The 24,098-nt window shown below is 43.0% G+C and overlaps 1 protein-coding gene and 1 non-coding gene across 2 annotated transcripts in view; both read right to left on the bottom strand.

Moving 5' to 3' along the window:
* Positions 1 to 926: 926 nt before the first annotated feature.
* Positions 927 to 1,063, bottom strand: LOC111765943 (U4 spliceosomal RNA). The gene has a single exon (XR_002798141.1). It is a non-coding gene; the product is annotated as a U4 spliceosomal RNA (small nuclear RNA).
* An 11,638-nt stretch (positions 1,064 to 12,701) lies between these two features.
* SLC12A8 (solute carrier family 12 member 8) overlaps positions 12,702 to 24,098 on the bottom strand; it is a 201,031-nt gene continuing 189,634 nt past the window's right edge. The window contains exon 14 of the mRNA XM_004465818.4: positions 12,702 to 13,162. Coding sequence (XP_004465875.1) covers positions 13,000 to 13,162 — 163 coding nt within the window. The 3' untranslated portion in view covers positions 12,702 to 12,999. The remainder of the gene's footprint in view (positions 13,163 to 24,098) is intronic.

Genomic DNA, 24,098 nt, shown 5'->3' with positions numbered 1-24,098 from the left:
TGGATTATGAGGACAAAAATGAACCCAAACACAGACTTGCAAGACATGGCATGTATGAGAAGAAAAAGACCTCAAAAAAGCAGCACAAGGGAAGTGGACTTGGCTCAACGGATAGAGTATCCGCCTACCACATGGGAGGTCCAAGGCTCAAACCCAGGACCTCCTTGACTATGTGTGGAGCTGGCCCACGCACAGTGCTGATGTGTGCAAGGTGTGCCGTGCCCTGCAGGGGTATCCTCCACATAGGGGAGCCCCACGTGCAAGGAGTGCACCCCATAAGAAGAGCCGCCAAGTGCGAAAGAAAGTTCAGCCTGCCCAGGAGTGGTGCTGCATACACAGAGAGTTGAAATAACAAGATGATGCAACAAAAAGAGACACAGATTCCCAGTGCCACTGACAAGAATAGAAGTGGATGCAGAAGAACACACAGCAAATGGACACAGAGAACAAACAACTGGGGTGGGGTGGGGGGGAAGGAAGAGAAATAAATAGAAATTTTAAAAATTAAAAAAAAAAAAAAGGAAGCAGCACAAGAACAGAATGAAGAAAGTCAGGGGACTGCAAAGGCCGATATTGGTTTTAGCAAAAAATGAGTTAAAGATTGGATAACAGAAGAAGTAAACATTCTTCAGTGACTCAATCAGTGATTGTGCAGATTTTTCACCAGAGGATTAATAAAACTATTAAAACTTTGAAAAAACAAAACAGCATGCAATCCAAAACTACAGTCACTTGACACACATACACACACAATTTAGTAAAACGTATACCTAAATAAATGTTGTTCCTTCAAAATCAGCACCTCTGGAAAGCTTATAAAATCATAAAATTATCCCAATGACACTATCAATCCTCAAAATGTGATCTTATCTTTGGAAATTGCCTGAAGAGTTAAGAATCAGACCTCCTTTTTTTTTTTAATTCAGTCCCCTTAGAGACTGTCAAAAATTGCCAATGCTGATTAGATTTCAAGTCATCATGGCAGGGTATTGGGAAAAGTTTTCAATTAGCAATAATTGCACCTCAAATAAACCTCATTGGCTACGATACACTGTGCAAAGTTCACACCTCATTTTTGACACCTAGAAGATGATTTCTCAGGTGGTTCCAAATGATTTCTGGCGCTTCCATAAAAACTTGCCATTCATTAGAATATTCAAAGGCTCTGAAGGGTATACCAAAAATGGAGTTACAAAGATGTTTTGAGGAATGGCAGAATAGTTGGATGGAATGTATAATTTCCCAAAGAAGGTACATAAGCTCGGAAGGGGCAAAACTACACAGGGCCAGTCAGGGGATTCCCTCATTTGTCATCAGTAAAGAAGACAACCTAGCAGTTCTTAGCCTGCACAACAGCAGAGACTGACTACTTCTTTGCCTGGTTCCTCATCTTTCTGAGCATTGCCAAGTCTGTCTTTCAGTTCAGACATACTCTGTGTCTAGTTCTGGCCAGTGGAATGTGGGAGGAAGGGCTAGGAACCCTTTCAGCCATGGCCCTTACAACCTCCACGGAATCCTCTCTGCTCTCACCTGCCTGCTGGATGCCGAAAATCCAGGGAAAGCCACTAATCTGAAGGAGCCTAGGTCACTGGAGGACAGGGTAGAGCAGAGCCCCCACCCCTCCTGACCTGTATCACAATGTAACATGAGCTAGAAATAAATTTATACTGTCTAAACATTAAAGTTTGAGGCTGTTTGTTGCAGCAGTAAACCCACTCTAATACAGACCATAGAGTTAATGTTGCCCATATGAGAAGCAGGTAAATTAAAATTTGACACGGCCATTTGGAGCATCTGCCCTTGTGTTTTTCAGTTTGGGACTCATATGTGAAACTAGTGTTGTTTTCTCTCTCTTCGACATCTTAACACATATGGTATATGTCACATCTCACCAATCAGCACTTATAGAAGCCCTCTTGCTGGCTGCTGGGAAGATGTCTGCTAATCCTTTTGAAGTGCCACCTGCCCTCTGGGCTTCTCAAAGTGAATCTGATATATACCACATGGCCTATATTTTAAGCCAGAATATCTTTTTTTTTTTTTTAAAGATTTATTTGTTTATTTATTTCTCTCCCCTTCTCCCCACCCCGCCCCGGCTGTCTGTTCTCTGTGTCTGTTTGCTGCGTCTTCTTTGTCCGCTTCTGTTGTTGTCAGTGGCACGGGAATCTGTGTTTCTTTTTGTTGCGTCATCTTGTGTTAGCTCTCCGTGTGGGCAGCACCATTCTTAGACAGGCTGCACTTTCTTTCACGCTGGGTGGCTCTCCTTACGGGGCGCACTCCTTGTGCTTTGGGCTCCCCTACATGGGGGTCACCCCTGCATGGCAGGGCACTCCTTGCGCGCATCAGATTGCACATGGGCCAGCTCCACATGGTTCAAGGAGGCCCAGGGTTTGAACTGCAGACCTTCCATGTGGTAGACGGACACCCTAACCACTGGGCCAAGACCACTTCCCTAAGCCAGAATATCTTAAAGTCACCCTTCATATTGGAGAATCCAGCTTTTTTAATATGGTGCCTTCTGTAATAGACACAAAGAGTCATAAAAGTGTGCATGTGTGTACACATTGACGCATACATATACACTGGTGTTTTTGTTTTTACAAACCAAAACAAAATAGAAAAAAAATATAATCTGGACTCTTCATTATTTTAGAGGTTTCCATTTAGAGAACTGCTTCTGTCTCTTTTACCTGCAAGCTACTCCATCTCCATGAATGGTGGTGCGTCTCCAGTGTGTGTCCTCCATTCACATCCAGCCCATCAGGGAACAGGGGAAAGCCTGCCAGGGTTGATGCTGAGAGAAGGGTTACATTCCTGGAAGCACAGCTAATCACCAAGTCCTGGGGCTGGTGGCTCTTGCCATCTGCTTTGCCTCTCACTTGAATGTGACCTTTCCCCCAAGAAGAGTACCTTGTCAAGAGTCAGGAGCTTAGGCCTCTACTGGCCTCCTGACAACTGGCATCTATTTTTGCTTGTGAGCCCCCCCTCCTCGCCGCCAGAGGAGCCCGGGACATCTCTAAGATGCAAGGATGCTGAGCAGAGAGTTTAGTTAGTACAGCTTTCTGCAATTCCCCTGCTTACAGAAAAATTGCAAACAATGTAGGGATTAGCCTGGTCCAGCTGCCATATTTCATCCCCTCTTCTTGGGTTCCTGTGTGAACACTGAGGGGATAAAGCATAGCAAGAATTGCGTCATTTAGTCTAGGGTAAGCCTTGGTTCCAAGGAACTGGAGGGCAGGGTATGTTTCTTGGTGTGTAATAAAAATTCCTGAAGCTCTAGGAAGGGAAGGGAAAGGCCTGAAGGGAAAGCAGTTTAGGGACAGTGGCCAAATGAATTTGATAAGGCTGGTGGGCATTTAGAGGTCGGGGTGGTGAGTGGTGGTAATCAGGTGGCAACGCTGTCTACTCTCCTTGCTCTGATTTGGGCTTGGCACACATTTCCTGCTGTTGTATAATGAAGGTGCCCCACTCTGTGGCTGACAGGATACAGCCTTGGCCTACCAAAGCAATAGGATTCTTCTCTGCTCTGAAACTTCACTGCAGTTTCCATGGTTTATTTTTTCCTGTGTTGCCCACAGTAAGTGACACTGAATCAGTGCAGGTGCTAGGTAAACACTCATAGTACACCCCCTGCACCTTTCTATCTTCCAAAGAAATGTGTCTCATTTTTCTTAGCACTCATAACTCCACTTGGAGTCAGGTATAAATTTTAATCCCCAATTTTATGGAGGAGGTTCAGAGTGGTTAAGAAGCCTGTCCAAAATCACAGAGCTAGAAAGTGGTAGAGGCAGGATTTGAAAAGAGATTGTGGCAACAACCAGTAAGATCGCAGGGGAGTAAGGCACTCTTAGAGTCATCTCCTGCTACAGGACAGTTAGTAAACACCCAGGGCTATCTGGAGCTAGCTGAAGCACCTGTTTGGGGGCTCCAGGAGGCCAGAAGAGCATCCTGCAACACCATTGAAGGAATGGAAGGAGGAGACAGCCCATCTGCAGAGAAGACTTATAAGTAGAGCGCTCCACACCACAGAGGCCAGAGCCCATCCTCCACTGGAGGCACAAGCTGCCTTGGGAGCAGTTCCACATCTGGAACTGAAATCTTCACTTCCCAAAAATGGGGAAGGAAGAGGCAGTTGGATACCAACTTCAGGTACTGATGAGTAAATTCAGTGGTCTAAAATACAATCCTGAGAACAGCTAAAGTTTGAACCTGTCCAAGTCAGAAAGAAGTTGGGGGCTGCCATCTTAACTCCACACCTGGCATGAGGGGAAGTGGGGCAGACTGAAAATCACAGTGCTGGGGGAACCGACTTCTTCCCATCCAGATCAGATTGCAGCTGTAGCCTAGGCCCCAGTGCCACCTCCAGGAGGGAGAAAGTTTCAGGGACCTCTTCCAGCCTCTCTGGGAAATTACCAACCAAGTTGTGGAGGCTGGTGATAATCCTACTCTGGTGGCATGAGCCGCCCTAGGAGCTGTTCTGTGGCTGGAATTGGAAGCTCCATTTCCCAAAAACAGGGGAGGAGGAGACAGTTAGTTGCTGATTTCAGCTACTGATCGGTAGACTCGGCTGGCTAAGATATAACCCTGGGAACAGCTGGCGTGTGAATCTGCCCAAGTCCATTAGAGGCCGGTGGCTGCCAATTGACTCTGCCCCCAGCCTAAGGGGAAGCCAGACTGACTGAAAATCACAGTGATGGTAGGAAACAGTTTCTTTCACCCAGATTGGCCTGAAGTCCTAGACTAGGTTTCAGCCCTACCTCTGGCAGGGAGGAGGCTGGTGGGTTCTGTATCGGCCTATCCAGGTAACTGCAGGTATCTTTGGCTGGCACAGACTGAAAATCAGAAGTCTACTGGGGCAACTGCAGTCATCTTGGATCTGCACTGAATAGATTGCTGCCCACACCTGCAGCTCCATCCCCACCCCAGGCAGGAGAGAAAGGGGTGTGAAGCTTCTTCAGTCTCTCAGGGCAATTACAGTCTAGGCCTGCACAACTTCGATTATTCCACACAGCTGAGACTCTGTCCTTACCCCTGGCAAAGGAGAAAGTTGGAAGAAGCTTCATTAGTCCCTGGGGCAATGAGGACAACTTGAGCCTCCACAGCTTATAGCAACTATTACAACCTTGGCTCCTACTGCATAACCAGCAAGGGAGAAAGGGCAGGAAGCCCTAAATTAAAGAGAAAAACTGCACCCAGATGCCAAAGCACCAACAAAAAATTACAGTCACACCAAGAAACAGAAGCTATGGCCGAGTTAAAGGAACAAGATAAGCCTTCAGATGACATAAAGGAGTTGAGACAACTAATCATAGATGTTCAAAAAAATCTCCTTTATAAATTAAATGAGATGGCTAAAGAGATTAAGGATATTAAGAAGACACTGGATGAGCACAAAGAAGAATTTTAAAACATACATAGAAAATTAGCAGATTTTATGGGAATGAAAGGTACAATATTTGAAATTTTAAAAACATTGGAATGATGTAATAGCAGATTTGAGGAGGCAGAAGAAAGGATTGGTGAGCTTGAAGAAGTGACCACTGAAAGTGAATGTATGAAAGAACAGATGAAGAAAAGAATGGAAAAAATTGAACAAGATCTCTGGGAACTAAATGACAGCATGCAAACATTTGTGTCATGGGTGTCCCAGAAGGAGAAGAGAAGGGAAAAGGGGCAGAAAGGAGATCTGAAGAAATAATGGTAGAAAATTTCCCAACCCTATTGAAGAACATAGATATCCATGTCCAAGAAGCACAACATATCCCCATCCAAAAAAATTGAATAGACCAACTTCAAGACACATACGCATCAGAATGTCAAATGCCAAAGACAGAGAATTCTGAGAAAAGTAAGAGAAAAAAGCAATGCATAACATATAAGGGATGCTCAATAAGATTAAGTGCTGATTTCTCACCAGAAACCATGGAGACAAGAAGACAGTGGTCTGATATATTTAAGATACTATAAGAGAACAACTTCCAGTCAAGAATCTTATATCCAGCAAGACTGTCTTTCAAAAATGAGGGCAAGATTAGAATAGTCACAGATAAGCAGAAACTGAGAGAATTTCTAAGCAAGAGACCAGATTTTCAGGAAATACTAAAGGGTGTGCTAGAGCCTGAAAAGAAAAGACAAGAGAGAGAGGCCTAGAAGAGAGTCTAGAAATGAAGATTTTATCAATAAAAATAATGAAATGTCAAAATAGTGATGAAAATAAAATATGACAGATAAAACTCAAATAGTCAGGAATAAACTTATTCCTGGACTGAATAATAAACCAATGATGTAAAGCACTTGCATTCAGAAAAACGCAACTCAGTGTTAAAAGAAATAAAAAAAGCCCTAAATAACTGGAAGAACATTCCATGCTCATGGATTGGAAGACTAAATATCATTAAGATGTCAAATCTATTCAAATTGATATACAGATTCAATGCAATCCTACCCAATAAAAATTCCACCAGCATTAAAAAAAATTGAAAACATGATTGTCAAATTTATTTGAAAGGGTAAGGGGTCCTGCATAGCCAGGAACATCATAAAAATGAAAAGTGAACCCTCTTCTCCAGACTTTAAATCATATTACCTAGCTATAGTGGTAAAAACAGCATGATACTGGCATAAAGACAGACACGTAGACCAATGGAACCAAATTTATGGTTCAGAAACAGACCCTCACATGTATGGTCAAGTGATTTTTGACTAGCTTGTCAAACCCATGCAGCTCAGGCAGAACAGTACATTCAACCAATGGTGCTGAAAGAATTGGATATTCATGGCCAAAAGAAGGAAAAAGGACCTCTCTCACACCTTATCCAAAAATTAACTCAAAATGGATCAAAAACGTAAAAATAAAAGCAAGAACCATAAAACTTCTAGAAAAAAATGTAGGAAAATATCTTCAAGCCCTGTGGTAGGTGGTGGATTCTTAAAGGAGACAAGAGGACTGAGATGGACTACTGATTTTTAATATATGTAGAAGTTTTAATTAGCTTTACTGTAAAAGTATGGAAATGTATAGAGTAGATGGTAACACATAGTGAGTAACAGCTAGTTTATAAATGGGGATGGAGCTGAAAATGGTAGTCTAGGGATGTAAATGCCAATTGACAGAATGCTAGAGAATAATCTAGGGACTGAATAACACAGTAAACCAAGAGATGGATGAGAATTGTGATTGATGGTACAAATGCAAGAGTGTCTTTGTGAGCTAGAGCAAATATACATCACTACTGCAGGGTGTTAGGAATGTGGAGAAGCATGGGAAAAATACAGCTGGCATGACCTATGGACTGTGGATAGCAATAATTATATAATATTCTTACATCTATGTGTAAGATGTACTGTGTTGATAATGGAGCAGTATGGAAAAGGTATACCAAATGTACACTATGGACATGCTAACAATCATGATATTATCTTCTCCGTAGCAAATGTTCTACCACCGTGTGGTGGAGGGGTGTTGTTTGGGAATTCTGCACACGTGCATGATTGTTTTATAAGTTTACAACTTCTGTCATAAAAAATATATTTAAAAACAGTACTAGGGTGGGTTGGGGGAAAAACACACCAAATGTAAGATAAAGACTATGATTAGTAGTATTTTTGGCAGTATTCTTTCATAATTTGTAACAAACGTCTCACAACAATGAAGGTGTTGGTGGAGGGATGATGTATGGGACCCCTGTATGATGTTATGCAAGCTTGCTTTGTAAGTTAACAACTTTTACTATTCACTTAATTGTTCATGTATGTTCATAGATAAATGATATAAAGATAATAATAATAGGGTTGGTTGGGGGAAAATACTTTGGTTAGTAGCAATGTTTTGACAATATTCTTTAATCATTAGTTAAAAAGGTTTAACAACAATGCAAATTATTGGTGGTAGGGTGAGTTATGAGAGTCCTGTATAATATTATATATGTTTGTTTTGTAAGTTCACAAATATTATAATACACTTATTATGTATGTTTATGTATGAGTGATATACTTCATTAAATTAATTTTTAAAAATTAAAAGAAAAAAGAGATTGTGTTACCCAAATCCCATGATGTTGCCGTTGCACCAAACTCCTCTTAAGTGAATATACTTAAACGTAAAAGTAGAAAGGAGAGTTGTTCTTCTGCCTTGTTCACCTTTGTCCACCTTTCCCTTGGTTCAAAAACCTTTCCATAGCCTCTAACCAACCTAGTTCAAAACAAGCTTCCTCCAAGAAGTCTCCAGGATGTCTTTCCCACCCGTTTCCTCAGCATTCAATTTGCAGTGTGTCATCTGGATGTACATTGTGTTGCTTTGTCATTGTGCTCCAGCAATTACAAGTGACATTCCCAGCCCCCTTATGGGTAGTAGGCAGAAGTATGACCCCCCAAAGATGCCCCCATCCTAATCCCCAGCACCTGTGAATATGTTACCTTACACAGCAATAGGGACTTTGCAGGTGTGATTAAATTAAGGATCTTGAGGTGGGCAGAGGATCCTGTTTTATCCAGGTGAGCTCAATCTAGTCACATAGGTCCTTAAAGCAGAATAGGAGGCAGGTGAATCAGAGGAGACACAATCACCACAGCAAAAGTTGGAATGGTGTGTCTCCTGATTGCTGGCTTTGAAGATGGGAGGGGACCAGGAGCCAAGGAGTGCAGCAGGAAAAGGCAAGGAAGCAGACTCTCTCCTAGAACCTCCCAAAGGAACCCAGCTTTCCCAGTGATGTTATCCCATTGAGAAACATTTTGGACTTTTTTTTTTAAGATTTATTTTTTATTTATTTCTCTCCCCTTCCCTCCACCCCATTGTCTGCTCTCTGTGTCCATTCACTGTGTGTTCTTCTGCGTCCACTTGCATTATCCAGTGGCACTGGGAAACTGTGTCTCTTTTTGTTGCGTCATCTTGCTGCATCAGCTCTCCGTGTGTGCTGTGCCACTCATGGGCAGGCTGTGCTTTTTTCACGTGGGGTGACTCTCCTTGCAGGGTGCACTCCTTGTGCATGGGGCTCCCCTATGCGGGGGCGTCCCCGCGTGGTATGGCACTCCTGTGCACGGCAGCACTGTGCATCGGTCAGCTTACCACATCAGTTGGGAGGCCCTGGGAATTGGACCCTGGACCCTCCATATGGTAGACAGATGCTCTATCAGTTGAGCCAAGTTCATGTCCCCATTTTAGACGTCTGGACTCCAGAGTAAATTTGTGTGTGTGTTTTTAAAAGATTTATTTATTTATTTAATTCCCCTCCCCTCCCGCAGTTGTCTGTTCTCTGTGTCTTTTTGCTGCATCTTGTTTCTTGGTCCGCTTCTGTTGTCCTCAGCTGCACCGGAGGTGTGGGCGGCGCCATTCCTGGGCAGGCTGCACTTTCTTTTGCGCTGGGCGACTCTCCTTATGGGTGCACCCCCTGCGGGTGGGGCTCCCCTATGCAGGGGACACCCCTGTGTGGCATGGCACTTCCTGTGCACATCAGCACTGTGCATGGGCCAGCTCCACACGGGTCAGGGTCAAGGAGGCCCCGGGTATGAACCGCGGACCTCCCATGTGGTAGACGGATGCCCTAACCACTGGGCCAAGTCCGTTTCCCATTTGTGTTGTTTTAAGTCACTAAACTTGTGATAATTTGTTACAGCAGCAATAGGAAACTAATACACCAGGTGTGACCTTATTTTATTCCTGTCTCCATACCCGCCCTATCCCATATCCATCAGCTACTTGTACAGAGGTGTTCAGCATACAGTAGGGGCTATGTGAGCTTACAAGTGACTGGGTCCCACCCTTCCAGAATTCTGAGCCTGCTCCTCCACCTCTCCTCCCAATTGCGCTAATCTCAGGAGTAGGAATATCCCCCTCCCCCGCACCCACCCTCCCTCCATGCTCTCCAGGGAAGAGGATAGATGTGAAGCTGGAATTTCCTGAGCCTGGCTAATGCTAATTCATTTCTTACAGACTTCTGACTACAAAGACATATACAATTTTGAGTAGAGATTTTTTATTATCATTCTTCAGACTTCCCTTCTTGTTTCAATTGCACACAGTATAGCATACAGGCCCCTTCCTAACCCAACCCTTGCCTACCTCTCCAGTTCTCTTGCCTGGCACTGTCTCAGCCCTAAAACTCTATAATATTCATCTAGTCCCACAAGAACAATTTCTCATTTCCTTGTCTTTGATCATATTGTCCTCTCTGTTTGGAATGTCCTGTCCCTCTTCTCTGCCCACAAAATTGCTTGGACTCAGGCCAGATATCTCCCCTCCAGGCAGTTCTCCCTGACCACCAGCAGAGTGGGTTAGGAGCTCCTCTACTTGTCCACACACCCTGTCACTGTCACTGCCTTTGCCACTACTGGGGTCACTTCGTCAGCTCTCTTCACTTTCCGACTCTGCCCATGGAGATCACACTAGCACCCAAGCTCCCTCTCTCCAACAGGAATAGAAGGAACATTGCTGCCCATCCCCCCTCACGGGATGGGGAGCCCAATCTGGTTGGTCAAATCTCGGGTCACATTTCATTGGTGGGAGGGCCCTGTGTTGAAAGGTAATGTGAGAGGCTTGATCTCTATCCAGTTAGGTGATGAGGCTAGCTGGTTAAATTATCTTTCTTGGATCCAGCTCCTCATTCAAGGATCTTTAGGGGAAGTAGATTCTTAGATTCAAAAAGAAGAAAGTTAGATATGGGAGGCCTTGCTGCCACCTTCTGCCCTAAGCTGCATTCTCAATTATAGCTCTTAACAGAAGGTTTGCACTCTTCTTGCCCAGGTATTAATACATAAACTAGAACACTGTTTCCCATCCTTATGTTAGAAACCCAGAGGGAAGGAAGGATGATAGAAACTGAACCTCTAGCTTCCTCATCATTTTATAATTGTTTGTGCAGAATATGCCCTAATGGAAGCCAGACTTGTTAGCATGACTCTCAGAGACATCTGAGAAAAATGACCCCTGTTCTGGTTTCCAGCCCTGAATTCAGAAATACTTAGGATTGGGCTGAACTCACTCTGAAAATCTGAGGGGAATGGCTGAGGAGTTCCTTTATGCCTGAATGACTGGTCACCATATTTTTATATTACAAAGCTCTGAGATTGGTGAGGTGTGCCTGGCCCAGGTTAAGTGGTCTCAGGCACCAATTTACAAAGTTATGTGTGGAGCTGCTCCAGCTATGGATGAATGATTGGTTGAGTGGATAGATGGATGGGTGGGTGGGTGGATGGAAAAACGGGTGAGTAGACGGATAGACAGGTGGGTTGGTGAGTGGTTGGATGGATGGATGAATGGAAGGATGGGTGGGTAGTTGAGTGGGTGGGTAGATGGATGGGTGGATCAATCAATAGACAGCTTGGTCTGAAGGGAGGCGTTCATAGTCCCCAAAGGTCTGTTGTGAGCTTTATTTACTTGAACATTATCACCTGCAACAGTCACTCCTTTATAAAACTTTTGAGCCAGGAAAAACAGCCTCTGTCTCTTTTAGAAAATGTTACTGGTCTTACTGCCACATATTCTGACTGTTGTTTTTTTTTTTGGCATCCTTCAGATAAGTAAACCTTGTCTGAACGATTCAGTGATATATGTGTCTCATCTTTCTGAAAACCCAAACTTACTACTGACCTTTATCAATTATACTGCTCAAGTCTCACGGGCTACTTCAGATCCAGGTGAGAATTTTAGATTTAACTTGTTCTTCAACATGACCTTCCCACTCCTCATTTATTTTAACCCTAGGCCATTGAATAGTTCAGTGTTTCTTAAAATTTGGTCCGAGGACTGTCTGCATTGAATTGCCTGAGTTAATTGTTAAGTCAATTTCAGGGCTCTACCCCAAACTTACTGAATAAAGTGGGGTGCAGGAATCTGTGTTATTAACAAACATCCCTGGTGATGCTTAGCACAGTAAATTTTGAGAACATCTACTATAGAGCAAAAGAAGTTGGGATTGACCCTACAATGTTTCAGCAGTGAAACCCCTGATGCTGGGCCAGGTGCTGATAGGATCTGGGGGACGCCACTGCGATGGTCCCCAGTGCCCGATGCTTGTGATAAACACCACACTGAGCTCACAGGGAACCCAAATAGCCCATTCATGCCAAAAAACAGCAGCGAAGGTGTTCAGGAAGTTGGGAACTATGAATATTTCTGAGAACATTAGTTGCCCTTGGGCAATTCATGGTAATTTAACTTTTTAATTAAAAAGACTTTCACTAAACAATAATAGCTTACAAATGCATTACCCTTTGATCCAGCAATTCCACTTTTGGGAATTTAGCCTACAGATAAACTTTATACTTGTAAAGTGTACAAGATTATTTACTGGAAAACTGATGGTAATAGCAAAATGTTGGAAACAATCCAAATGTCTTATTATTGTGGAACTGGTGAAATAAATTATAGCACATTCATACAATGAAAAATAATAAGGAAACTGTGTATGTATTGATATGGAAATGTTTCCAAGATAGATTGTTGAAAGAAAAAAGCAAAGTACAGAACAAGTGTATAATATGTCTCCTTTTGTGTATAAAAAGGGAGCAACAACCCACAGTCCTGTTTGCTTGTATATTCATAGAGAAATGCTGGAAGCATTCATAAAAACAATGGCTACCTCTGGGGCAGAGGATGAGAACTGAGAAAATGGGGTGGGAGGGAGACTTTTCACTATATATATGTTTATACTTCTGGGTTTCGAACCATGTGAACATATTAAATACCTAAAAAATAAATAATAAGGTAAAATTTAAAATATTTATTGTAGCCTTTAAAACAAACAATCTGCTTCGGGCTCTCCACACTCGATGGTCTTGGGGCCCCATGGGGAGCCCTGGTTTGGAGGCCACCACCATCTTAACGGCTACTCCGAGTTAGACACGGTGCTCCAGACCAGAATCCAGATTTCCATTGTCCAGAATGGCAGTCAGAGGACAGGTCTTTTGAGTTTCTTCCTGAGGAGAACCAACTCCATAAAGATCCCAGGATTTGTGTCTGCTGTGCACTGGAGAGCAACCAGAGACGAAGACCCGGGGCTACCCCTAGTACTGAGGCATCAGCTGCTCCCGACTCACGAGGGAGGAGTGGTGGTAACGGTCCCGAGTGGCGAAGTCTGCATTCTCCTGGGTAAGCTGAGTCATCTCCATGTCAACCCTAGCTAGGGATGGCGCCAAAATTATCTGCTCCTGGGGGGACCGCAAGCTCCTTCAGTGAGAGAAACACGGAGGGTGGTCAGAAACAAAGAAATAAATGCTTAACAGTGAAGATGCCTACTCTGGATAGAGACATTATTTGCAAAAAGGTTAGCTGTCATAATTCTTTAAGAATTTTTCAACACAATTTTTCAACACAATTGTTGAAAGCTATATGTAGAGCAGTTTATGAATTCAAAGTATGAGAAGTCCTAAAATAAGGAGAGAGGAAATGGGATTTACCTTTCTTTAGAATAATAATATAAAGTTTTACCCAACTGATGGTCGAGCACCCACATTGAGTTTTTGCCTTCCAAATGGCACATATCAGGTCTCTATTACTTTTCCTTGATTTTTGTCAAGTGAAACAAAGGAATGGAGGGACTGGAAAATTGAGAACAGTCGAAAGTGAAACCTTCTCTTTGATTCATTGGAAAGAAAGTAGAATGAGGAATGATTTCCGTAGCTAAGCTCACACAACAAGCCGCTGAGAGGGAAGTTGCAGAGGCTGTTGACAAGAAGTTGGCCTGAAGACAAAGGGCAAGTAGGGTAGAGATTCCTTTGTAATTGAAGTCTCTGCATACAACTAGAGTTGGAATAAACTGTTAGAGAAGAATGTTAGGGATACATGAGAAAGGGGAGCGACGCACAAGGAGTAGGGAAAGATGAGACCCTCAGTCAGGGTAGAAGACAGATGGATACAGCTACAGCTCTGTCATTAATCCGCTTAGCAGCCCAGACAAATCTCTTTGCCTCCTTGTACTTCTATTACCTCTTCCTTCCAGGCCCCTTCCAGTTCCTACGGTCTATGTTAGGGCTTTAAGTCATAACTGAGGCATGGGTTTCTTCTTAAAAACTTACTCTAAAAGAATCATCTATTTTACTAGTAGTAAGATTCAATTTAAATGAGGCATATATTTGATACGGTAGATATCTAATGTTAGAAATCTGTGCAACTTACCAGAAAACTTCAAATAACTCTCTGGATAAACGTATTGTATCACATGACTAAGGCATTGTAGCCACTTGTGACAGCATATCTAAATTATATAGGTTTGAGTTTTTCTAAGAAATGAATTAACTTCTATTTAGGGCAGATCTTCAAAAATAAGGTTAAGAAGTGACAAAAATGCCAGTCACCATGTAAGCGTTTTTGCCAAATCATTTTTTTCCCTGCTAATCCTTTTTTTTTTTAAAAGGAGACGCCATTATACTTCTCTGAGTTTGGGGAAATCCTATACTTCATTTTTCTAGTCTATAATGGCCTAAGAATCCTCACCAAGGCAGTTGTTAGGGCTTCAAGAAAGAAAGCTTTCTCAAGATCAAACTTAACTTCACACAGTTTCTGCAAATTGTAGACAGAACAGAGAAGTTACATAGCCAAAGTTCTCTTCCCAAACATACTCAACAATATTACTATCCTTAGTTTTGAAGGGTGCCTGGGACCTGAGTTGGGGGACAAATTCCAAATACAAAACAGAAAACACAACTACCAATTTCTACTTCTAAATGAATCGCCATTTCTTGTTCCTTACACCCTCCTGTATAACCACAACAAAATATTGCCCAGGAGCCAGGGTGAAGCCCGCAAGTTTGACATTGACTTAGCTGAAGCCTCCACCACTCACTTTACAAGACCACAGAGCCTGCTACTTTTGCTATGAATGATGTGGACTGAATTCTATTCCTACAAAAGTGCTGTCCTTCTCAAAGGATAATCTCTTCCTAATGTATTCTTTCTACACAGCACTTCAATGACCTTCAAGGTGGAATCTCAGGAGTTGAGAGAGGTGGTGACCTCATGAAACAATCACTTTCCTGCCCCTCAAAACCTCCATTCACTAACTCACTTTTCAGAGTAGCCCCTCCCTTACTGAGTTTTAGAAGTTTCCAGAAACTTTCATTCAAATGCCCACCTCTTCATGTTTATTCATAGGAGGCTTGCTGCCTCGTGAGAAAAGCTACCATTTCTGAAGCTGGCTCTAACCGATTCTAGTCACAGAGCATGGTAGGCTTCCATTTTAGGACCAAGCATACTTGAAACAGAACATGCTCCATCTAACCCTGCCTTTTCTCAAGACAGATTGGCCCATGTCATCTCACCCCATCATTTAACCATGCCACTCACCTGCCTTTCCCAAACTGGATTGGCCTGCAGCTCCTCACCCCATCTTTAGCCACTCCCTTAGGCCTGCCATCCCCAGACAGTATAAAACCCCAGTGCCCATTTTGTTCAGGGTTCTCTAATCTCCTTCTGGCTGACCACACCATAAACTCTTTTCTTGAAATCCTGGTGACTTACTGTTGCATCAGGCAAACAGATCCTCTTGGAGGTATCAGTTTGGCAACAACTAAGGAATGGTCATAGAGACCAAGGCTCCACAGCCCCTGCAGGATGGAGTTTTCCAGTGTTCGACCCTGAGCAGCCACCTAAACTAGTTAGTCTAGGAGCTCAATACCAGGACTCTCTCCTGTTCCCACCGGTGTTGTTGGCCCTTCGGTGCAGTTTAATTTTGAGAGAAGAAACAGTTGTAGGTAAAAACATTTTCTGGGTGAATAACTTTGTTAAGATGCCTACTTACGTGAAACCTGTCTGGTCTCTAGTCGTGGGCTTAAGTCCCACTCTGGTTACTAGGTTAGGGTTGTGGGTATGAATCCAACCTTAGTCCAACTAGGTTATACTGGGTGCAGGTCCCATGCATGTAAGAGTCAGTCACTAAAGTGCTCATGCTCTGGTTGTGGGTTCAAGTCCCACTCTGGTCTCTCTTCTTTTGATATTCCAGTTGTAAGAATTCTTGGTTAGGCACTGAAAATTAAAATTGTAATTATGGGAAATGTTAACAGTACTGATGGCTGTAGCCCTTTAAATTGTGACTTGGATAATTGGTCTACATTTAGTTATGGGTCTATGAAAAAGAAAAGGATGATATTTTTCTGTAACACTGCCTGGCTTCAATAAAAATTAGAATCTGGAGAGCAGTTGCTGGCAAATGGGTCTCTCAGCTCTATCACTATCAGCAGTTAGGGTTGTTTTGTAAAAGGGAAGAGAAATGGGATGAAATCCCCTATGTACAATCCTTTAGGTCTCTATGTCAGAATAAGAGTTTGCAGAAAAAAATGTTACATTATGATCCAAAAAGAAGGAGATTTTCAGGGTTGGGTCTTTCCAAAAAAGGTAACTAGGTAATCAGGAATGGGTCAGCCCCATGTTTCTCATGCTACTGGACTCTAGTCTGGATGAGGACCCTTCCTTATCACATTTAGAATTATCCTCAGCTTCCACACCTCCCTATGCTGGGGAATGGGAGGAAGACAATGCCCTCTCACCTTGGAGCAGGTCCTCATCCAGTTCCCCTTATCTCCTGATCAGGAATGGTCTCTCCACCCCACACTTGCCAGGGCACGCAATTTGACTAGGGAACTATCCAGTACCAGGCAAGGCAATTCCCACTGGATTGGATGATCAGGGACTCCCCAGAGGTTTCATTTATATGCATTCCCTTTCTCTAATTCTGATTTGTGTAACTGGAGAAATAATATACCTTCCTACTGAAATGACCCCAAGAAAATGGAGAATTTTTCACCCCAATTTTCACTACTCATAACCCAAACTCGGCAGATATTCAAGCACTTTTTAAAACTCTTCTCACCCTTAAGGAGTATAGGAGGGTCGCTGAAAAGGCCTGGCAGGAGGCCAATAGGTTGCATGACTACCAACCTAATATCCTATTTATGTTCCTGGAGATTTGGCCGCTCCCTTGATAGAGCCACATGGGAACCCGAATGATCTAAATTAGATCATTTTAAAGGGTGCGTCATAACAGGAATGCAGAAAGATGTCCCAAACTGAAGAAAGTTCAGGAGCTCCAACAGGGTTCAAAAGGAAATATGTCGGTTTTTCTAGAAATGATTTTTAAGACATATGTGTGATACACTGATCTGGATCCTGAGAACATCCAGATAATATAAGACTGAGTCATATGACTTTCATTAGTCAAAGAGCTCCAAAAATAAGAAAGAAATTGCAGAAATTAGGTGGAGGATTTGGAATGCCAATGTCTCAACTGGCTGAGATTGCTTTTGTGATTTTTGACAACTGAGTTCAACTCCAAGAGAAGCAGATGAAGCCGCAAGCCGCCTTGCTGGGAGCAGCCATCGGCCAAAGCTTAACTGGATCGAGACAACTGGAATCAGGCAAAGAACATCGAAGGGCCCCCACTGACTTACTTGCCCCTTACGGCCACAACAATTTGCTTATTACAAGAAGGAAGGACACTGAAGGTGAGAATGCCTGGGCTGCCACAGGAAGGGGAGGCTCAAGCATCCCTCAGAGGAATGCACCAAAGGCCACAGCTTGCAGAGGACAAGAGTGATCAGGAATGACAGGGCCCAGAGGCACCTTCCAATGCTGGTGGATGCATCACATTTCCCATGAGGAGCCTCAGGTATCTATACTAGTGGGAAAGAGACTTGCAGACTTTTAATTGACATTGGCGCTACCTTCTCCATTTTAAATCAGAAGCAAGGGACCCTGTCTCCAAAAACAGTTGAGGTGGTTGGAATGGCTGGAGCCTCAAATTATAAACCTTTCTTATAACCACTTGAATGTCAGGGAGTACCAATTTTAAACACAGCTTTCTTTATATGCTTGAGTGTCCCATGTCACTAGTCAGAAGAGATTTATTAACCAAATTGAATGTGTGAGAGAACTTTACAGCAGATAAATTGGGCACCAAAGTTCCCCCAGACCAGGCCTGTGCCCTCCAGTCTGCTTTGCTGCACCTAGGAGAAGGAGTCCAGATGGAAAATAAAGCCAGAGCTGTGAGCTGACTAGAGGCCAGGAACAGTTAGAAATGCTAAGTCAGTCCAGGCAAGAGTGAAGCCTGACAGGGCAGTTCCTAATTTTAAACAATACTCATTGAAAAGAGAAGGCTGGGAAGGCATAAAACTCCTACTAGACTCTTTTCTTAGATAGCAGCTAATTTGACCTTGCCGATCTCCATATAATATCCCCATTCTACCAGTTTTAAAGTCAGATACTAAAAGGGAGTATCAATTTGTACAGGATTTGAGAGCCACCAATCATATAGTAGAGGATATCTACCCAGTAGTGCCAATCTGTACACTTTGCTAACTATTCTGTCCAGGGAACTCTGTTGGTTCAAAAAGGTGAAACAACAATGCTATTGGACAGTGCTTGCTCAGGGATTTAAAAATGTCCCCACATTATTCAGGGAAACTTTGGCCAAAGATTTAAGAGAGTTACAGCTCCAAAAAGGAATACTTTTGCAATGTATAGATGATACCTTGATAGCTAGTTGATCAAAGGAAGCATAAAATTACAAATACCATTTTAACTCTAAATTTTCTGGCAGACCAGGGATATAAAGTATCTAAGAAAAAGGCTTAGCTTTCACAGTCTACTGTGAGATTTTTAGGGTTTGAATTGTTGATTGGGCAAAGAAACTTATTGCCAGACAGAAGGGAAGCCTTAGCCAGAGTGGATGAGCAGACCACCCAAACACAGCTGTGAGGGTTTCTAGGAATGCAGGATTCTGTTGTATTTGGATACCAGGTTTTGGACTTTTAGTTAAATCCTTGTAGCTTTAAGAGACCAGGAACCACTAAACTGGACAGCCACATGCAAGCGAGCATTCTATAAAACAAAGGAGAAACTACTGACTGCCCCAGCCCTCAGCCTCTCAGATATGAAAAAGCCTTTTGAGATTTAATCTAGTTCCAACTAGGGTGCCGGAACCATCTTCCCTCAACAGCACTAGAATAGTCAGAGAGGTTTATGCCCTGCTAGGCAGGGATTACTGCCCTAACCAGCAGGAAGTTGCTACAGAATAATGATTATCGCCCCTCAGTGCCTCTTTAAGAATTAGGGTGTGAATTCTCTGAGGGAAGAGGTGAGGCAGGCTAGTACTGGGAATTATCAAGGAGAATACGAGTTACAACATGGCTGACAGACAACATGGATGCAAGACACCCCCCGCCCCTGACCTTGACCTTGACTTTGAGGTCCCAGTTGGGACTTTTTCTGGGGCCAAGGGGAGGTCCTGGATAACTCCAAACAGGCCTCCCCATTGGTCCTGGATAACCCCAAACAAAAGGGCTCACCATTGGCCTCCTGAGAACTGACAGGTGGGGTAACCAATCAGAACAGTAAACAACTGGGTCCCTGCCCCAACATCATGATGGCAGAGGAGGAAAGGCTTTAAAAAGGCCTTTAAAAAGTTACAAGTGTAACTCATCCTGCAGTTTGCCCGTGATCCATGCTGAGGCATGGATTATGTACTTTTTCATTTTCTTTTTCTTAAAATCTTTACTCCCTTGCTTACCCCTCAGCTCCCCCCCCCCCCGCCCCCCCAAATTTTTTGACTTGTTTACCCAGGACAGCAAGGAGTCAGTCTGGGGGTTTTAACCCAGAACCTTGGTGACACCCAGAAGCCTGTTGCCTATTTCTCAAAACAATTTGATGCAGTAGTACAGGGTTGGCTGATCTGCCTCTCAGCCATGGCAGCCACTTGTGTATTGCTGCAAGAAGTGGAAAAGTTTACCTTAGGACAACCTACAACTTTATACACCCTGCACTGTGTGTTGCTTCTCCTAGAGCAAAATGGGGGATACTGGCTCACATTCAGAAGGTTAGACAAATACCACGCTATCTTACTAGACAATCCCAATGTGAGGTCAAAAGCAATCTCCTTTTTAAACATTACTTCCCAACCATCAGTTATTTGTACACTGAGGAAGTGTATTCTAGCTGTCCTGATCTTACAAATCAACCTCTGGAGAATCCAGACTTGGAGATGTTCACCAATAGAAGCAGCTTAATGGACCAGGGACACAAAAGGGCTGGGTATGCGATAGTAACCTTATGAGAGGTAATTGAAGTTAAGGCCCTTCCTCCAGTACTCCTGCTCAATGAGCAGAACATGTAGCCCTCACGAGTTCCCTATACTTAGGGAAAGATCGAAAGGTAGACATATTCAAGGAATCTAGAAATGCATTTTCAGTGGTCCCTGCTCATGGAACCATTTGGAAGGAAAGAGGTCTGTTGACTACGGGGAAAAAAAAGAGAAAAAACATGTTGGCATAATTCTGGCCTTATTAGATGCTATCAGGCTGTCTCAAGAAATAGTAGTCATCCATTGCCCTGCATCAAAGGAATAATAACTTAATAGCAACAGGAAACAATTTAGCAGATCAAGCAGGAAGAGGCAGCCAATTTCCAGAAATCTAAAGTAGTTATTGTGGCTTTTATACTAGTCATTGATTTAACACCATTTACAACCTAATATTCCTCAAAAGTCCTGTCAAGAGCCGAGGAGTGGGGTTTTCCAAGGTATACTCCAGAGGCACCAGGGGAGCCAGTACAGACCACTCAAGAGGGCTGGATTTTTTACAAATCCTCTTAGTTTCTGTTTATTTGTGAATATTTTAAACTCATCAGCATAGTCGAAGGACAGTTTTGCCAGATAAAGAATTCTTGGCTGGCAGTTTTTCTCTTCCAGTACCTTAATTATATCGTACCACTGTCTTCTCACCTCCATGGCTTCTGGAGAGAAATCTGCACAAAGACTTACTAAACATCCTTGTATGTGATGTTTCACTTCTCCCTTGCTGCTTTCAGAATTTTCTCTTTATCTTCAACTTTTGGCATTCTGAATATTATGTGTCTTGGAGTAGGTCTATTTGAATTTATTCTAATTGGAGTATGCTGTGCTTCCTGGACATATACATTCATGTCTTTCGTGAGAGTTGGGAATTTTTTCGCCATTATTTCCTCAACTATTCTTTCTGTCCCTTTTCCCTTCTTTTCTCCTTCTGGAATTCTTATGATGCATATGTTGTTGTGCTTCATGCTATCATGAAACTCCCTGAGCCTCTGCTCAATTTTTTCTATTCTTTTCTCTCTCTCTCTGTTCTCTTATAAATTTCAGCTGTTCTGTCCTCTACATTGCTGCTGCTTTCTTCCATGATTTCAAATCTGCTGTCATGTGCCTCTATTGTATTTTATTCTCACTTATTGTGTCTTTCATCCCATAAGCTCTGTTATTTTTTTATCCAATGTTTCCAAATTCTTCATGCTCATCCAGTGTCTTCTTAATATTTTTTATTTCTTTAGCCAAGTTGTCCTTCAAACTCCATGATTTGATTTAGGAGATTTGTATAAACCTCATTGGTGAGCTGTTTCAAGTTCTGCCTTGTCTGGAGCTTTGATTTGTTCCTTTGCCTGAGTCATATCTTCCTTTTTCTTATTACGGCTTGCAAATATTTTTTGCTCATGTCTAGTCATATAATTCTGATGTTGAATTTACTCTGATGTTCAGTTTCTGTCTCTTGCTTAGGGATTTACTGTTACGTAGGTGTATGCTACCACTGTTTTTGACTCTTGGTTCAATTTGTTCTAGATATTTAGTATTGCTCCTGTTTAACCACTCAAACCAGGGCAAACAACCCAGTAATGGGGTACAGGCTAGTTTCCAAGGTCCTTTGAGGGAGGGGCAATAAAAGCACCCAATTGTGTTATTATTTCTTTATTTCTTTACTTATTTACTTATTATTTTTCCCTTTTCATACACTTTCCTGGTCTGCCACCAGATGACGCTCTTTGGCAGACCTCTCAACTCAGACCCTGGGTGCTAGGGGGGATGCACTCAGTGTAAGTTAGCAGTAGGTGGTACAGAAGCAATGTCCTCAGGGCTGGCCAAGTCTCAGAAATAAACCTTCTCAGAAGCTGTTCTTCTCCCTTGACCAGCCACACCCTCCCTCTCTCTGCTTTCTCAGCAACAAGCCCAGGGCAGTAAGTGAGTGTTTGAGAAGGCAAATTATCTTTAGCTCCCTGCCAGCTCTCAGTACAAACAAAGTGATGGCCCCTCCTGGCCTGGATGTGTGTGACTCCTCCAATGCTTCAGACCAAGTTCACACCAAAATCTGAATTTGCTGTAGGTGGTGTCCATCCTCACCCCTTTCTTGGGGAAGAGGACCCCTGTAACCCCCTCTGTCCACAGTCACTGCAATCTACAATCACTGCAGTCTGTAAACTGCTCTTTGCTCTGAGGATGAGGGGATGGGTGCTAGCTGCTGCTGAAGCTTTACTCGCAGGATTTTTCAGTCAGCTGAGACTCCTTTATTTTGCCCCTCTTTCTTTTCAGTGCTGGCTCATCTTCCCCTGATGTTCTGAGCCCCACAGCAATCCTCCAGACTGTCTCTGCCTGTCCTCAAGCTACTTTTTCTGGGAGAGAAGTTATCCTTCTGCCTCTCTAATCCTTCATCTTCCTAGAAGTCTGGAGGGCTGGATTTTTAAACAAGAAGTAGTCCTGATCCCAGAAAGCTTAACGGAAAGAATTATCACCTATTTATATCAGAGCACTCACTATGTGAGGGGCACCATGTACCAATGGCTTCAGAAGTACGTTGTGGCCCCTAGCATGAGAAAAACAACACAAAGATGAACCCAAGAGAGTTTTGTTCATGCCCAAATCAATCCCAAGATTGATTAAAAGGGGGCTTAAGTGTGAGGAACAGGATAGGGGGAAGATCAGCAAATAGACTTTACTGTTGTGCCAAAAGCCCAAGGAAATTATAAATATCTGCTTGTGTTTGTGGTCACTGTCTCAGGGTGTGGTAAGGCTTTGCCTTGCAGAACAGAAAGAGTGTCTGAAGTAACTAAGGCCTTACTAAGGGAAATTATTCCCTGGTTTGAAGTGCTGCTCTCTATTCAAAGTGATAATGGGAGTGCCTTCATTGCTAAAGAACTCAAGATGTATCTAACAGTTTAGGAACTGATTGGAGGCTACATGCATTCTGGAGACCACAATCCACTGAAAAAATGAATCGTGTCCTAAAGGAAACTCTAGCTAACATCTGCCAAGAGACAAATTATACCTGGGACAAAGCTCAGCCAGTTGCCCAGCTTAAAATAAGGGTAGCCCCTAGAAGCAAACTCAGTTTGAGTCCTTATGAAATAATGTACGGGAGACCCTCCCTAAAACCAATTGTAATCAAAATCTATACAATGAGCATGTTATTACCAAGTTGGAAACCATAAAATTTATTCAATCCTTAGTAGTCATCCTCTCTGCAATACACCAATAAGTCTCTGATTGGTTCCTATTCCCCACAGATGTCCTCCTGCATTGTATCATCCAGGGGATTGGGTACTTCTTAGAAACTGGAAAATGCAGCACGCAGAAAATCAATTAAAAGCCCAATGGGACCTTGGCAAGGCTTGCTTGATACTCATTCTTCTGTTAAGTTAGAGGGCATCTGACCTTGGATCCATCATTTGGAACCCATCACCATCCAGATGGATGATTCTCCATCTTCCTGAAAGAAGACTGAGGCTTTCTGTGCCCTGGCACTGGAGCAAGACCACCACCCAAACCAAGATTCTCCACCCCTTAGTTATACTTGTGAACCCAGAACAGGCTTAAGTTTTTTTTTTCAAAAGGAAATAGCAAGGAGACTACATGCTATTAGACTGTTCCTCTCAGCAGCGTCTATCAAAAATTGAGAGTGCATGACTGTACTGGAACCAGACGTCCCCCAACCTGGAGAATATCTTCAGCTTCAAGCCAAAAAGTTTCACTCCTCAAATCCTGGTCAATGCCCCCTGTCAGGAGGAAGTATTAGAGTGGTCGTCACCCCTAATCCCTCAAGATTGAAGAATATCTGGTTAAAAGGGGAGACTGAAACTGCCACTTTGCTGCCCCTTAAAACCACCACTTACTAGCCTACTTTTCAGAGTAGCCCCTCCCTTACTGGCTTTTAGAAGTTTCTAGAAACGTTCATTCAAATGCCCACCTCTTCATGTTTCTTCATAGGAGGCTTATGGCCTTGTGAGGAAAGTTAGTTTCTGAAGTCAGCTCTAACTGGTTCTAGTTACTGAGTATGGAAGGCCTCCATTTTAGGACCAAGCATAATTATAATACACCATG

The sequence above is a fragment of the Dasypus novemcinctus genome, chromosome 4, assembly GCF_030445035.2.
Source record: "Dasypus novemcinctus isolate mDasNov1 chromosome 4, mDasNov1.1.hap2, whole genome shotgun sequence".
Taxonomy (NCBI): Eukaryota; Metazoa; Chordata; class Mammalia; order Cingulata; family Dasypodidae; genus Dasypus; species Dasypus novemcinctus.
The sequence above is the reverse complement of the archived record's forward strand: the minus strand, read 5'-3'. Positions and strand labels throughout refer to the sequence as shown.